Source organism: Chrysochloris asiatica, unplaced genomic scaffold (genome assembly GCF_000296735.1).
Source record: "Chrysochloris asiatica unplaced genomic scaffold, ChrAsi1.0 scaffold00132, whole genome shotgun sequence".
NCBI classification, from domain to species: Eukaryota; Metazoa; Chordata; class Mammalia; order Afrosoricida; family Chrysochloridae; genus Chrysochloris; species Chrysochloris asiatica.
The window spans coordinates 356,135-371,599 of NW_006408650.1; the positions used below are offsets into that span (position 1 = coordinate 356,135).

Here is a 15,465-nt window from a genome sequence, read left to right on the forward strand (position 1 = left end):
GCTGTTCACCCAGGAGCCATCAAGGCAAGTGGTCGGGACCCTTCAGAGCAAATCCCCTTCCAAGACTAAGACTCAAGGGGAATAGATGAGCAGGCATGAGGTCTGGCTGGTGACCATGTTGGTCATTGATAAGGGACAGAGGAGGCAAAAACAGCAATGAAGTTGGGCTCTAAGTCCGACCACATTCGATAGACTCCTGTGAACCCAGGTGGAGACCTGAATGGCCAGCAAGATGGCAAGACCCAGGGACTCCTGGGCCTAGAGGCAGTGACATGGCCACAGAGGACTAGAGTGGAGAGTGAAGCGTCCAGCTGATATGAAGGGAGGGGAGATGCACAAGAACACCCATACCTGCGGATAGTACCCACTTGACCTGGCTTCGATGGCTGGATCAGATCTCAACAAGAGGAAGAAAGAAGAGGGGATAAAAAAGGAGTAACCTGTTACAATTTGATGAACTTTACCTGTAATTATGGATGTAGCAGCTCAAAAAAGGGAACAAATCTTTACAGCAAGGATCACTCCCCCACCCCCTTGGTACACAGGGTTGACAGTGATGGGCAACTTAGACATTGGCTACCCAAAATGCAGGGGCCTATATAGGCAAGAAGTGACTGGCTTACAAGCTTTCAAGAGAGAGCCTAGTTCCAGACGGGGTGGGGGAAGGTAGAACCACCACTGAATGATTTTCAATCCGTTGGGACTGGGCTGGCAAAAGGAGATGGAGATAAGACTCTTGTGGTACAATAGTGAATAACTGCCATCAGGTCTGACTGTGAGGCTAGGAAATACAGAGGTAGATGTTTTTTGACAAAAGGAGGAGAGAGATTGATTTTGCAGCCCAAGAGCGGAGGTCCCTGGGACCATCAAGTGAGAAGAACAGAGAGAGGGACCCTACCCAGAGAGGCAGTGATGCCAGGGATGGCAACAGAGACGAGGACGTGGACGGATGGAGCGGTTGGGGACACTGGACTCAGGGAGGGAGAGGGGCTGTGTGCTGACGGCTGGCGGGGGCAGGCCTGTGTGGTATACCCTTTGGGGTTATTTGATGATGCATAGAGGGGACTGTAATCATTGCAAGGAAACGGAATGCTATAGAATGAATGTAAAGCTGATATCCCATGTAAACCTCACAATAAAAACTTCAAAAAAAAAAACCAACATCTGACTAGACCTGTATCTATTTAAAATTAAATCAGCAATTGATAACCTTCCAAAGCAAACACTGATCTCACTGATGAATTCTGTCTTTTTAGAAGGTATTGTGCTATGTTTTCGGTGAAGAGCTACACAGCAGTTTAGGTCCCCATTCAGTAATCACCACACAAATTACTCAGTGATATTAGCTGCATTCTTCATAATAAGGGAGCATTCTCATTTTCATTCTGGTGAATTCTACTAAACACTTAGAGAATTGAAACTAGTCGTCATTCTTAAATAGGAAGACATTCCTATGTCTAGAAATGCAACATTCTATGAGGCCAGTATTACCCTGGTCCCCAAAACAGGCAGGACGTTATTAAGAAGGGAAATAACAGACCACTGTCTTTCACGGTGTGGCGCTGTGGGTTAATGCGTTCAAAAGCCATTTGAACGGCAAGGTCAGCGGTTCAAACTCACCAGCTGCTCCTCGGAAACCCAATACAGGGTCACTGTGAGTTGGAACCAACTCAATAGCATTAACATCTTTCATGAGGAGTCCTGGCATGGCACTGTAGGATAAGCACAGGACTGCTAACTGCAGGGTCAGTGGTTCAAAGGCACCAGCAACTCCTTGGAAACACTGTACAGGTCACTATGAGTCAAAGTTGAGTCCACAGCGCTTAACAACATAGTCTCATGAACACATATATAAAAATCTTCAAACCAATATTAACAGATCAAATGCAACAATGTTAACAACAATGTATTATTCCAGGATGCTAGATTAGCTCAACAACTGCTCATGACTCACAAGTTAAAGAAGAAAGGTTATATGAAAAACCAGAATCAGTAGCTGCGGAAAAAGCACATGACATAATTAATCCATCACCCTGGTGTGGTGCGGCTGATGTGCACTGGACTGCTAAATGCAAGGTCAGCTGTTAAAACTCAGCAGTCACTCCTAGGAAACTACACAGGGCCACTATGAGTCAAAACCGATTCAACATCACTTACTAACAACAACCACCACCATTCATGCTAAACACTTTCAGCAAATGGGAAAGAGGGACTTCGTCAACTTGATGAAAACATCCACAAAAACCTACAGCTACATCATACTTCATGGTGTGAAACTAGACTCTTACTCCCAGAAATTGGGAACAAGACAAGGATGTCTCCTTCTCAGTCACATCCTCAAAGTCCTAGCTGATACAACTAGACAAGAAAAGTAGATAAAAGCTATATAGGTTGGGAAGAAAGAAATGAAACTTTGTTCACAGATGATACGATCATCTAGAGAATCTCAATCAAACTTCCGGAAGGAATAAGTAATGATAACCAGGTTGCAGAATACAAGGTTAGTAGACAAAAACCTACTGCTCTATATATACTAGCAAGGGACAATAGGAATTTGAAATAAAAAACACTATCTACATGAGTACCAAGAAATTAATTAATTAGGCATAAGTCTAACAAATTCTATACAAGATCTATATGAGAATAGCTACAGGAGTGATAAAAGATGTTATAAAAATGGAGCGTTATACCATGTTATTACCATGTCAGTTCTTCTCATCTTGACCTACATAGCCAATGCAATTCCACCATCAATCCCAGTATGCTATAATGTGATTAAAATCTACTTGATTTTAAAGTTTATGTAGAAGGGCAAAAAAGAAACTTGATATTGCCCAACTTACTACAAAGGTACAGTGATGAAGACTGGGTGGTGTTAATGAGAGAACCTAAGGACGAAGGAGAAACGACGAGTCAATGGAGAAAGGAGTCCTTTCAACAAATGGTGCCGGGACAAATGCAAAATAAATAAAAATGAATCTAGACAAAGAATGTGCATACCTCTTAAAAAAAAAAAAAATGAACCCCAATTGGATCACAGAACTAAATGTACAATTCAAAACCATGTACCTTCTATTATAGTTGGGAGACCTCAACATCCTTCTACCAACAATAATTACCAGGTCCAAGAGGTAGAAAGTCAGTAAGAACGTCTATCTACCTCAGACATAATTAATTTTGTTATTAATCTACATGTAAATGTTTTGTTAAACAATAAAACCTTCAGAAAAATCCCAAAAAAACTATTAACCTAACCTTAGAATAGGCAGATTTCTTAAACAGGACCCAGAGAAGTGAAAAAAGGTAACAATGATCAATCGTAATATATTGAATTTAAAACCTTTGTTCATCAAAGACTACCATTAAAAGAATGAAAAGGCATAGTTCCTGGAGTAGGAAAAGACATTTGCATGCACCGACTCCCAAAGAAAATACACAAATCCTGCCAATAAAGTATGAGAAGGCAGAGGACTCCAGCAAGGTGGCAAACTAGGCAGATGTGTTACATGGACTCCACAAGGAAGACACGAGAGAACAAGGAAAACAGAGATGGGATGAAAACCCTGGAAGCTTGAACCTCAGAAGAATGGTTAGAGATGTGGACGGAGTGCTTGCTGGGAGGAGATGCTGAGCAGGGACACTGTTGGATAACTGGCCAGACGTGGCCCCTGAACTTTGGTGACAGAAGGTAGCCTGACCACAGATTCACACAGGCAATGGGAAAGGTGTGATTCTTTCCCCCACACTCCCTTGGTGACTCTCCTCCTTCACCCCCAGTGTAGACCCTTACCCTCAGGGAGCTCAGAGACATGTGGTTAGGAGCCACACCAGCGTGAGGTGGGGGCCAACTGCGCTGCTTTGGTGTCTGAATTCAGGCGAGCTCAGAACCCACAGAGCCTCCTTGAACTGTGTCCAGATTGAGTGCCCTGAACATAGGGTAAGCTCTAGGCCTATAGGAACTCCATCTGGGGTCAGGAACTACGCCTTAGCCCCACCCCCTGCCTCTTCTCTTAGGGGCCAATGGCGGCATTGTTTGGCTTTTTTTGTTGTTTCATTATTTTTGTTTATTCTTTCTTCCCTTTCCATTCTCTTGAAATTAATCCTTTCTACCGCTCCTTTTGGTTTTCCTACTCTTCTGTGTATCGTGTCCCCCTCTCTTTTATTGTTGTTGTTCCCCTTTGACCTTTCCTTACTACTCTCGGCTCTCTCTTTTCATCTTCCTTCTCCCTGGTTCTTCTAAGCATTTGTTTGTTTTTTTCCTTTCATTTTCTCTTCATACACTATATTCCTTTTTTCTGCTTGCTTCCTGTTTTTCTGTATTTCTTTATATTTTTTTTTACCGTATTACTTTCTCTTTCATTGTTGGTTGCTTGTTTATTCTTTTTGTTTTCTTGGGGGAGGGGGGTAGACAGGGTTTTCCTCTTTCCCACCCAAATGGAGACAGCAACCGTGCCTACACAGCCCAGTTACAACCATACCCTCCCTCAGCAGCTTCACCCACTAGGCAGGAGCTGATACCAGCTTCTATACCACCTGATCAACAATAAACAGCAGCCAAGACCACCCTACCAGTGAGCTGCATGACTGGCAAATGAAGAACAGTACACACTTCCAGTCTGTAACTGCACCCACAGAAGACAGGTGGAGAGAGCCGAAGAACACATCAACATACAATCGTCAGCTGAATACAATAGGACACCACCACAGTGCCCTGGGGTCAACAGACAATTGTAGCTCACATGAAGAAACACGAGAATGGCTCAAACACATGACCAAGATGCAGAGCCAGAAAGTGTTTCTGAGAAAGGAAAGGTAATGGTACTAAGTGAAAATAATTAAAAAGAATGACAGAAAGATCAAGGAGAACACAGAAACATATACAAAACTGAAAGAAACAAATTGCCAACCAAGAATCATATGCCCAGTAAAGCTGTCCCTTAAATATGATGGTGAAATTAAGACATTTTAAAGGTATATGTAATAACCACACCAACTTTATATAAAATACTAAAGGGTGTTCTTTGGAATGAGAACCAACAACAGCAGACAACAACCTGAGATTATCATACATGACAACATACGTGACCCAGAACTCAAACCAGATATGGAAGTATTTAAAGTAAAACAAACCTACAAGACTGAAAATAGGAAACCATAGATACCAATTTATAATGAAGTCAACTACAAAGCAAAAACAATAATGTAGATACAGAACATCTAAATGGTGCATTTCAAGACAGACTGTTTTAAATAGGGAGAAATTAATTACAAGGTAAAACTAATACAAGTTCACATCAAAATAAAAAAAGAGGACAATCAAAGATTCAGTCGACATGAACACAACAGAAATGAAGACGATGGAAAGTCCATAAACAAACTCGGTGCAGAACATTATGCGGAACAAAAACTAGCAACCCCAAATACACACAAAACACACACAGAGCAGTGAAGTCAGACCTCCTGGTAATTATACTAAATGTAAATGGGTTAAATACACCAGTCAGGAGACAGAGCAGAGTGGATAAGAAAACAGGATCCTTCAATATGCTGTTTACACCCAAAGACAGAAATAATTCACAATAAAACATTTTTAAAAAATTTACAGACTCAGAAGCCCTGTACAAGGTCGCTATGAGTCGGAACCAACTCCACAGCACATAACAACAACAACATGGGTTGTAACCAATTAAATGGCACTTAACAACTTAATGCTATAAGATATTATAAAGCATCTTCTGAGATCACAACGCTATAAAATTAAAAACCATCAATAGGAAGATCAAGGAGGGAGGTAATCAAATACATGGAAACTGAATAATACCTCACTTAAAGCTACTGAGAAATAAAACAAATGAAAAAGTGAATTTTTTAAATCCTTGAATCACAATAGTAATTGTTACAATGACTAACTGCAACTGTCACAACTGTAACGGTAGAAGTTTTGTATCAAAAACGGGGGAGTAGTTATAGTCCAGAAACGGGGACCTAGGACCATCAAGGGAGAAGACATGAATGGAATGTGGGACCCTATCCAGAGAAGCAGCAATGCTAGAGATGGAGGCAGAGATGGGGACATGGACAGAGGGAGTAGCTGAAGACTCTAGACTCATGGAAAGAGAGGGACTGAGAGCTGGTGGCCAGATGCAGGCTTGCAGAATGTGCCCTTTGGTGGTTTAAATTATTATATATTCCTGATGTACATCCCCCCAAAAAATTAGTAGCAACTACTGTTGAATGATGATGCACGGAGGAGACTGTAATCATTGTAATAAAATGATGAGTGTGAAACCAACGTTCTCCCATGTGAACTATCATTCAATTCACAATAAAAACTTAAAAAAAAAAAAAAATCCTTGAAGCAAACAAGAATGAAAACACAACTTTCACCAGAATCTCTGTTGTTGTTGTCAGGTGCCATCGAGTTGGTACCGACTCACAGTGACCCAATGCACAACAGAACAAGACCCAGCCCGATCCTGGGCCAACCTCACAATTGTCACACTTGAGCCCATTGATGCTGCCACTTTGCCAGAACCTTTGGGACCCATCTAAAGGAGTGCTCAGAGGGCAAGTTATAGCAATAAACACACACATCCAAAAAGAAGAACCAACCAAAATCAACACCTTAATCAAAAATCTCCAACAGTTAGAACAAGAGCAGCAAAGTAGGCCTACCACCAGCAGAAGAAAAGAAATATGGTTAAAAGCAGAAATAAAGGAAATAGAAAACAGATGGAGGTTGTAACTCTAAATACCAACAGAGAGGGAAGGAGTCTTCATATCAAGTATCAAAGCTATCCCCTCTGTACACAGGGTAGATAGGGACAGGCAACTTAGACATTGGCTACCTAAAATGAGGGGACAATAAAGGCACAAAATGACTGGCTTACAAGGTTTCCAGAGGGAGTTTAGTTTAAGAGTGTGGGGGGAAAGAAAGTTCCACTGAATAGATTTCATCTTGTCTAGATAGGTCTGCTGAAAAGAAATTGGGATAAGATTCGTAGGATTCAATAGTGAATAACTGTTATTATGACTAATTGCAACTGTCACAATTGTAAAGGTAGAAGTTTTGTAACAAAAATGGGAGTGGTTAATCTTACAGTCCAGAAATCCTAGGACCATCAAGGGAGAAGAGCAGAAGCAGAATGCAGGACCTTACCCAGAGAAGCAGCGATGCCAGAGATGGGGGCATGAAGAGGGGGAACGGCTGAGGACTCTAGCTAGACTCATGGCAAGAGAGGGACTAAGAGCTGGTGGCCAGAAGGCAGACTGTGCCCTTTGGAGATGTAAATTATTATATATGCCTGAGTGGGTGTTTTTGGTTTTGTTTTTTTTAAAAAAAAGCTAAAGTGGATAGAGAGAAATACTGTTAACTGATGGTACATGGAGGGGATTATAATCATTGTAATGAAACAAGGTGTATGATTTGTTGAATGTAAAACTGGTGATCTGCCCTGTAAACTTTCACTCAATCCACAATAAAAACCTTAAAAAAAAAAAAAAATCTGTTGGATTCCTTTATAATAAATAATAAAGATAGCTCTGAAAGGAAATCAGGAAAGAAATATTTACAATAACTACCCAAAAGATGAAACACTTGGGAAAAAATCTAACCACAGAAACAAAAGACCTACACAAAGAAGCTACAAAACACAAGAAACCGAAAGACCCAAAACTGGAAGACTGCACCATGCTTGTGGATGTTGGTGGTAGCTGCCATCGAGTTGGTACCGACTCATAGCAACCTTATGCACAGTAGAAGGAAACACTGCCCGATCCTGGGCCAACCTCACTACTGCTGCCACGCTTGAGTCCACTGATGCTGCCAATTTGCCAATCCATGTCATTGGGGGTCTTCCTCTTTTTCTCTGACCCTCCACTTTACCAAACATGATATCCTTCTCCAGTGACTGGTTCCTCCTGACAATATGTCTGAAGTATGAGAGACGAAGTTTGGTCATCCTGGCCTCCAAGGAGCACTCTGGCTGCACGTCTTCCAACACAGATCTGTTGGTTCTTTTGGCAGCCCATGGCACTTTCAATATTCTCCTCCAACACCATAACTCAAAAGCATCCATTCTTCTACGATCTTCCTTATTCACTGTCCAGCTTTCGCATCCACATGAAGTTATTGAAAATACCATGGCTTGATATCATGCTTGTGGATTGGAAGATTTAATTTAACATTGTGAAAATGTCAACACTACCCAATACAATCTATCGATATAATGAAATCCCAATCCAGATCCCAACAACATTCTTTAAAGAAATGAAAAGCCAATCACTAACTTCATATGGAAAGGAAAGAGACCCTGGATAAGCAAAGCATTACTTAAAAAGCACAACAAAGTAGAAGGCTCTCACTTCCTGATCTCAAAACCTACTACAGAGCCACAGAAAGCAAAACAGCCTGGTACTGGTACAATAAAAGGCACGCTGATCAATGGAACACAGCGGTGCTGGCAAAACCGGAAATCCACTTGTAGAAAAATTACAGACGACGCACGTCCCACACCATAAACTACACTGAACTCAATGTGGATTAAAACCATAAACATACAGCCTAGAACTATGGACAAGCGTAAGGGCCTCGATACATGGCGTAAATACACTCTCACACAGCAGACAAACTAGATGACCGGGACCCCCTAAAAATTAGACACTTAACTGCACCAAAGTTTTCACAAAAAGAGAAACCACAGACGAGGGAAAAAATATTTGGCAGTGACATATCAGACAAAGGACTATTCTCTATAAACAATCCAACTGAAAAATGGGCAGCGGACATGAACAGATACTTCACCAAGGAAGACATTCAGGTGGTCAGGAAACATATGAAGAAATGCTCACTCTCATTAGCATTGTTGTTGCTAACTGCTGCCAAACCAGTTTTGACTTATAGCCACCCTGTATTGGGTGTCTGAGTTGCAGCTGGTAGGTTTGAATGGCCTCCCTCCTTCATGGTTATCAGTCCAACCAACCAGAACTGAGAGAGATGCAAATCAAAACAACAGTGAGATATCATCTTAATTCCAGTATTAATCTTAAGTGCTGTTGAGTCAGTTCCAACTCATAGCAGCACTATATAGGGCTTTTGAGGAGCAGCTGGTGGGTTTGAACCGCCAACTTCTGGTTCAAACTGACTTTGTGATCCAGTGCTTATCCTACAGCACCACACCATAACTCCCCAGTATTAACAGCAAATTAAAAAAACAAACCAGAAAACAATATTGAAGAGGATGTGGAGAGACTGGGACCCTCATACCCTGCTGGTGGGACTGTAAAATGGTACAACCATAGAAAACTTTTATCAAAAAGTTGGAAATCAAGTCACTGTATGACCCAGAAATCCCTCTACTTGGTCTATATCCTCAAGAACTAAGAGCCGTGGCACAAATAGACCTCTGCACCCCCATGTTCACTGCAGTGCGATTCACAATAGCAGAATGGTGGAGACAGCCTAAGTGCCCATCAGCAGAAGAGCAGTTAAACTTGGGCACATACACACAACGGACTACTATGCAATGTTAAGGAATCACAATGAATCTGTAAAATGCTTGACAACATGGATGAGGAGCCTGGAGGGCATTGTGCTGAGTTAAATTAGTCGTCACAAAAGGACAAACAGTGCATGAGACTACTATTGTAAAAAGTTACAAAAAGGTTTTCTTGGTAAAAAATATTCTATGATGGCTATCAGGGAATAGGGAGGGAAAATTACTCACAGGTTAGAGGACAGACACATGTTAACATGGGTGACAGGGCAGGCAAGATACAAGAGGGAGATTAGCAGAGGAAAGATGCAGGTAGTGGGAGGCACAGGGAGGAGTGTGATGTGAGAGTGAACAGAGAAATTCTGCCAAGGGTTGCTCCCTGGAGGGGACGATAATCATTGTAATGAACAAAGTCTAGGCTTTGTTGGATACAAAACTGAAGACACACTACAAACCTTCATTCACTTCACAGTAAAACGTTCTAATCCAATGTATAAGACAGGCAGCCCTGAGAAAGATGAACACAAGATTTGAACGAGCGCCTAATGAAAGAGTCTGTGAACATGTCCAGTAAGTGCATGAAAACGGTCTCTGCTTCATTTGTCATCAGAAAAATCCAACTAAAACCACCACACATCCTGCGAAGGCGAGAAGTGGGGAGACTCGGGAGACTGGCCTCTGGCCTGTGTGCTCCATTAGGGTTCCAGGGTACTTGTGAGATGACTGCTCTCCCAGGAGCCATGGGGACAGCTGGAGTTACCTTGGTTACCAGCTGGGGTCTGGGCACCTGAAGAAGGTCACACAGGTGGTTCCGCTGCTCCCTCACCAACTGGAGTTCCGTGTCCCTGAAGGGAGAGCGAAGTTGTCAGTCACCAGAACCACCCCAGACTGCCCCCTCCCCAAGCTCACAAATCAGGAATCTGTGTCTGACATGGCTCAGCTCACAGCTAAGCTGGCCACAATTTTTCTAAGTATTTCAGTAAGCTGCTTTTCTGATTTGAGAAACCCCAAGGCTTCTCAACTCAGAAGAAATCATAGAGAGGGTTTCTGGGTATAAGATTTCCCTCTCCTTAAAACAAGAAAGGAAAACTCCATCTTCTGTGATGCCAGGAGGTGACCAAACCCTGGATGGGGTGATGAAGGCCTCACAGGGGAGGGGAGGGCAGGCAGCCCATCACAGGAGAGACATGCTCTACCAAGACTTAGCCAGAGGAGCCAACACACAGAGAGAATACAGAAAACGGGAAAAGCCACGTCCTCAAAACAGGGCTGCGGTCACAGAAAAGGAGCCGACAATGAACAAGAGGGTCCAACATGGTCAGCCACAGAAAACTCAGTGAAAGGGATGGAGCATGAAGACAAAGAGCCTGAAAAGACCAGGAATCAGGCAACAAGAGGGAAATAGGATGGAGAGATGGCAGAGGCCACTGAAGGCCCAACATCTGACCCACCGACGCTCAGAAAGAAGAAAATGGTGTTGCAAGAACAATCAGAGGAACAGACAGAAGCAAGGCTGTGAGGCCCCAGGTTGGCCATCAAGGTGACAATAACTAAAGCAGTTTCCAGAAGGGAGTTGTCACACCTATTGGGGGTCACCTACGTGGAGATGTGAGCCAGAGCCAAGCGGGGATCAGCCATCCACACAGGGCCACAGCTCAAGATGGCTTGAGAGATGGGCCAGCACCCAATGCCTGGGAAGGACACGTGACTTACCAAGGTGTGTCGCTAAGTACAGCCATGACCTCTTCCAGAGCCTCCGTGCCTGTGACTGCCTCCCCGTAGGTGAGCACCATTTCATACACCTGGCTGGCCGTGGCGTTCCGGATCTGGGACAGAACACAGGGTGTTAACAGCAGGAAACACCCAAGGGTCCCTGCGGGCTTCGACATAGAGAAAGGAAGGACCAAGACACTAGAACCTGGCTCTGTGTAACTGTGAAAGGCACAGCCCCAGGTCCTGAGACCGAGATGCAGGTGTCCTCACAGCCAGGCAGATCTCCTCAAGAGGAGCTGTTAGCAAAGTGGGAGACACTGCTGAACAAGTGAGAGCTAAGGAAAGCACTCCAGGATGGGAAAAGTGATTACACCCGTGGGTCACACAACTTAGGCCCCCCGTTAAGGGAACACTTGTAGGGTTTCGGGTCTCGCTCCTGCAAAGCTATGGCTGCAGAAGCAGGGTGATCTAGTGCATGCATCTGAGGCAGGGGCCAGGTTTGCGCTCAGCGTGCACACCCAGCCGCTATGAAGACCCATCAGTCAGACGCCCGAGTCTTCCACTCACCCAGATGTCCTCATCTAGGACATAAACATGAAAATGACCTCGGAACCAAACCTCAGGCTCTGATGCTTTAAATGAAAACTGTATGTGGCCCGTGGGTTACTTTATATTAGGGTCCAAGGGTAACTCCTAGGTCATCCCAATTGTAGGATTTCTGATGCCTACCATCCATTCAAGATTTCAAAGAATTTAAGTACTCTTACGGGCATGTAAGTCCTGGTGCGGTGTTGTGGGTTAATGCGCTGAACCGCGAGGTCAGTAGTTCAAGCCCACCAGCCGCTCCTTGGAAACCCTATACAGGTTTGCTATGAGTTGGAACCAACTCGATGGCACTTTACACAGATGTGTACGAAGGCTGTATATAGTCACTAGGTGGCTGAAGTACCACCCAAAATAGAAGTGGCTCAGGTCTGGATTTCACAGTTTGGGGTTAAAGCTAATCACAGCATGTGAATGGGTGTGCAGTTGGTGGCAGCCATGCGTGCGGCCTGGGCTGTGTTGGGCTCAGCAACCCTAAGGACTGAGGACACAGCATCAAGTCTGTCCCCAGACACCGTGGGGACACACACACTTACCGTTGGAAATGGGTGACAGAGAAGGAGTAACAGCTGCAGGAGCACCTTCTTCCTCACCTCCCCCTGGAACTGGATCATCCCACAGAACCTGCCGGGAGCCAAGACATCCTGTCAGCATAGAACCCTCGTAGGTACAAAGGGTCGCGGGAGGGGACCCTGGAAGGCTGACCCTTAAGCACACAGTGCAGTCGGGGCCTGGAGAGTCCACCCCAGCCGAGCCTCGGGAAGAGCAGCGGCAGTTTAGAAGGCCAACTGCATGTGCCAGTGACTCCCTCTGGGACCTGGGTGTCCCTGTGAACCCCACGTCAGTCATGGACAGTGCCCCCACATGCTTCCTCCTCCCAGCAGCCCTCAGACCCTGATACTCACACAGCAATGCTTGATCGAAGCTTCAGCGTGTCTTTGGATTTTCTGATTTCCTCCTTACAAAGTGCGAGCAGCTTCACAGCAAAGGGGTGGCTGGAAGGAAATCCACGGCTCTAGGGCGTGCCCACCGTGCTGTCCAGGCAGAGATGACCTGTGTCCTGCCCAAACTCCGAACACCAAGAGCAGAAGACACTCTCCATGGGCCACAAGGCCGTCCACATGGTAAACAGGTGGACAGCTCACTAAGCAGGACCTGGCCCTCAACCACTGACAGTCCCTTCTCTTCCTTAGGTGGGCAGCAGGACAGAACTGCCCAGCAGATACACACATTCCACAGGGGTTGTGATCCTGCCGCCGCCCCAGGGGAGGCCATGTGACCACCTCCCACCTGCCCAGCTCAGTGTGGCAGCCAGTGCTTGTTTATTGGGCTGACCGCCTGTACCTAAGGGTTCACAGTCGGATTCCCTCGGTCCCACCAGGATGGCAGCACTCACTCCGGCTCCACTGTGAAGACCTCAAAACACCCGTTGGCCAGCATCTGGTCCAGTGTCTTCAGCAGTGGTACGGACACCCTGAGGGGAGACACACAGTGAGACCACGCCCTGGGTCCACTCAGGGTCCAGCGGTGCTGGGCCCTGCTCCCCATTCCTAATCTGCAGGACAGGACTCTGCAGCATTGATTGCTGTGTACTGAGGCGGGACTTCCTGTGAAGACACAGAGGACAGAGGTACACATCTAGAGCACTGGGCATCTAGATGGTTTCTGACCAGGGACTCTACTGTTTTCTTAAAGCTTGTGAACAGAAATGCACACTCGCTCCACCAGGGACTGTACGCCCCAGCTTCCCCACCAAACAGATTGATAGATTCAACACTATCCCAATCAAAATCCCAAGGGGCAGTTTTATTTATAGGAATTGACAATTTAAATGTAAGTTAAAACAAAAAAAAGAAGACCTGCCAACACCATACTGGAAGAAACACCGTCGGAGGGCGAGAACTTCGCTGCTCTTGTTAGCTACCACCGAGTCAGCTCTGCCTCACAGCATCACTGTGCCCGACAGAGTGAAACACTGCCCAGCATTTCCTCACAGCTGCTGACAACGTTCCCGCCCACTGCTGTCACTGTTACTTCACCTTGTTGAGGGTCTTCCTCTTTTTGTTGACGCTCCACTTTAATCCCTTCTGATTACATGTCCAAAGTAGGAGAGATGAAGTCTCATCATCTTGGCTGTGCTTCTTCCCACATAGATTACTTTATCCTTCTGGCAGTCCCGGTACTTTCAATATTCTTTGCCAACACAAGAATTCAGATGCATCGGATCAATAACAATCTTCCTTAGTCAGTGTCCAACTTTCACATGCATATGTAGTTGTTAGGTGCCATCGAGTTGGTACCGGCCTATAGCAACCTTATGCACAGCAGAATGAAACACTGCCTGATCCTGGGCCAACCTCACTAGTGTTGCCACGCTTGAGTCCATCGATGCTGCCACTTGGCCAATCCATCTCGTCGGGGGTCTTCCTCTTCCTCTCTGACCCTCTACCTTACCAAACATGAGGTCCTTCTACAGAGACTGCTCCCTCCTGACAATATGTCCAAAGTATGAGAGATGAAGTTTGGCCATCTTGGCCTCCAAGGAGCACTCTGGCTGCACGTCTTCCAAAACAGATCTATTGGTTCTTTTGGCAGCCCATGGCACTTTCAATATTCTCCTCCAACACCATAACTCAAAAACACCAATTCTTCTACGATCTTCCTTATTCACTGTCCAGCTTTCGCATGCATATGAGGTTATTGAAAATACCATGGCTTGGGTCAGGTGCACCTTAGTCCTCAACCTGATATCTTTGCTCTTCAACACTTTAAAAAGTTCCTGTGCAGCAGATTTGCCCAATGCAATACGTCGTTTGATTTCTTGACTGCTGCTGAGTGTTGATGGATGAGCCAAAAAAAAATGAAGTCTTTGACAAATTCAATCTTTTCTCCATTGATAAGAATGTTATGTATTGGTCCAGTGGTGAGGATTTTTGTTTTCTTTACATTGTGATGCAATCCATACCAAAGGCTATGGCCTTTGATCTTCATTGGTATTTTAAATCCTCGTCACTTTCAGCAAGCAAGGTTGTATCATCTGCATATCACACGTTGTTAATGAGTCTTCCTTCAATTCTGATGCCACGTTTTTCTTCATGTAACCCAGCTTCTTGGATTATTTGCTCAGCATACAGGTTGAATAAGTATGGTAAAAGAATACAACCTTGTCGCACACCTTTCTTAATTTTAAAACATTCAGTGTTCCCATGTTCTGTTTGAACAACTGCCTCTTGGTCCATGTACTAGTTCCTCATAAGCATAATTAAGTATTCAGGAATACTCATCCTCTGCAATGTTGTCCATAGTGTATCATGCTTCACACAATCAAAGGCCTTTGTACAGTCATTAAAGCACAGGTAAACATCTTTCTGGTATTCTCAGCTTTCAGTCAAGATCCATCTGACATCAGCAATGATATCCCTCGTTCCACGGCCTCTTCTGAATCCCGCCTGAACCTCTGGAAGTTCTCTGTCAATGTATGATTGTAGCAGATTCTGTATTACCTTTAGTAAAACTTTACTCGCATGAGATATCAAAGAGATTGTCTGACGATTTCCACATTCTGTTGGGTCACCTCTTTGAAATGGACACAAATACGGATCTCTTCCAATCAGTTGGCCAGATAGTTGTCTTCCAAATTTCTTGGCAGAGATGA

General features: G+C 44.6%; 1 protein-coding gene across 1 annotated transcript in view; it reads right to left on the reverse strand.

Moving 5' to 3' along the window:
• Nucleotides 1-15,465, reverse strand: part of TBCD (tubulin folding cofactor D) — a 199,870-nt gene that overhangs the window by 4,843 nt on the left and 179,562 nt on the right. The window contains exons 34-38 of the mRNA XM_006869613.1: nucleotides 13,207-13,284; nucleotides 12,716-12,805; nucleotides 12,347-12,434; nucleotides 11,208-11,320; nucleotides 10,207-10,339 (exon numbers count right to left, since the gene is read on the reverse strand). Coding sequence (XP_006869675.1) covers nucleotides 10,207-10,339; nucleotides 11,208-11,320; nucleotides 12,347-12,434; nucleotides 12,716-12,805; nucleotides 13,207-13,284 — 502 coding nt within the window. The remainder of the gene's footprint in view (nucleotides 1-10,206; nucleotides 10,340-11,207; nucleotides 11,321-12,346; nucleotides 12,435-12,715; nucleotides 12,806-13,206; nucleotides 13,285-15,465) is intronic.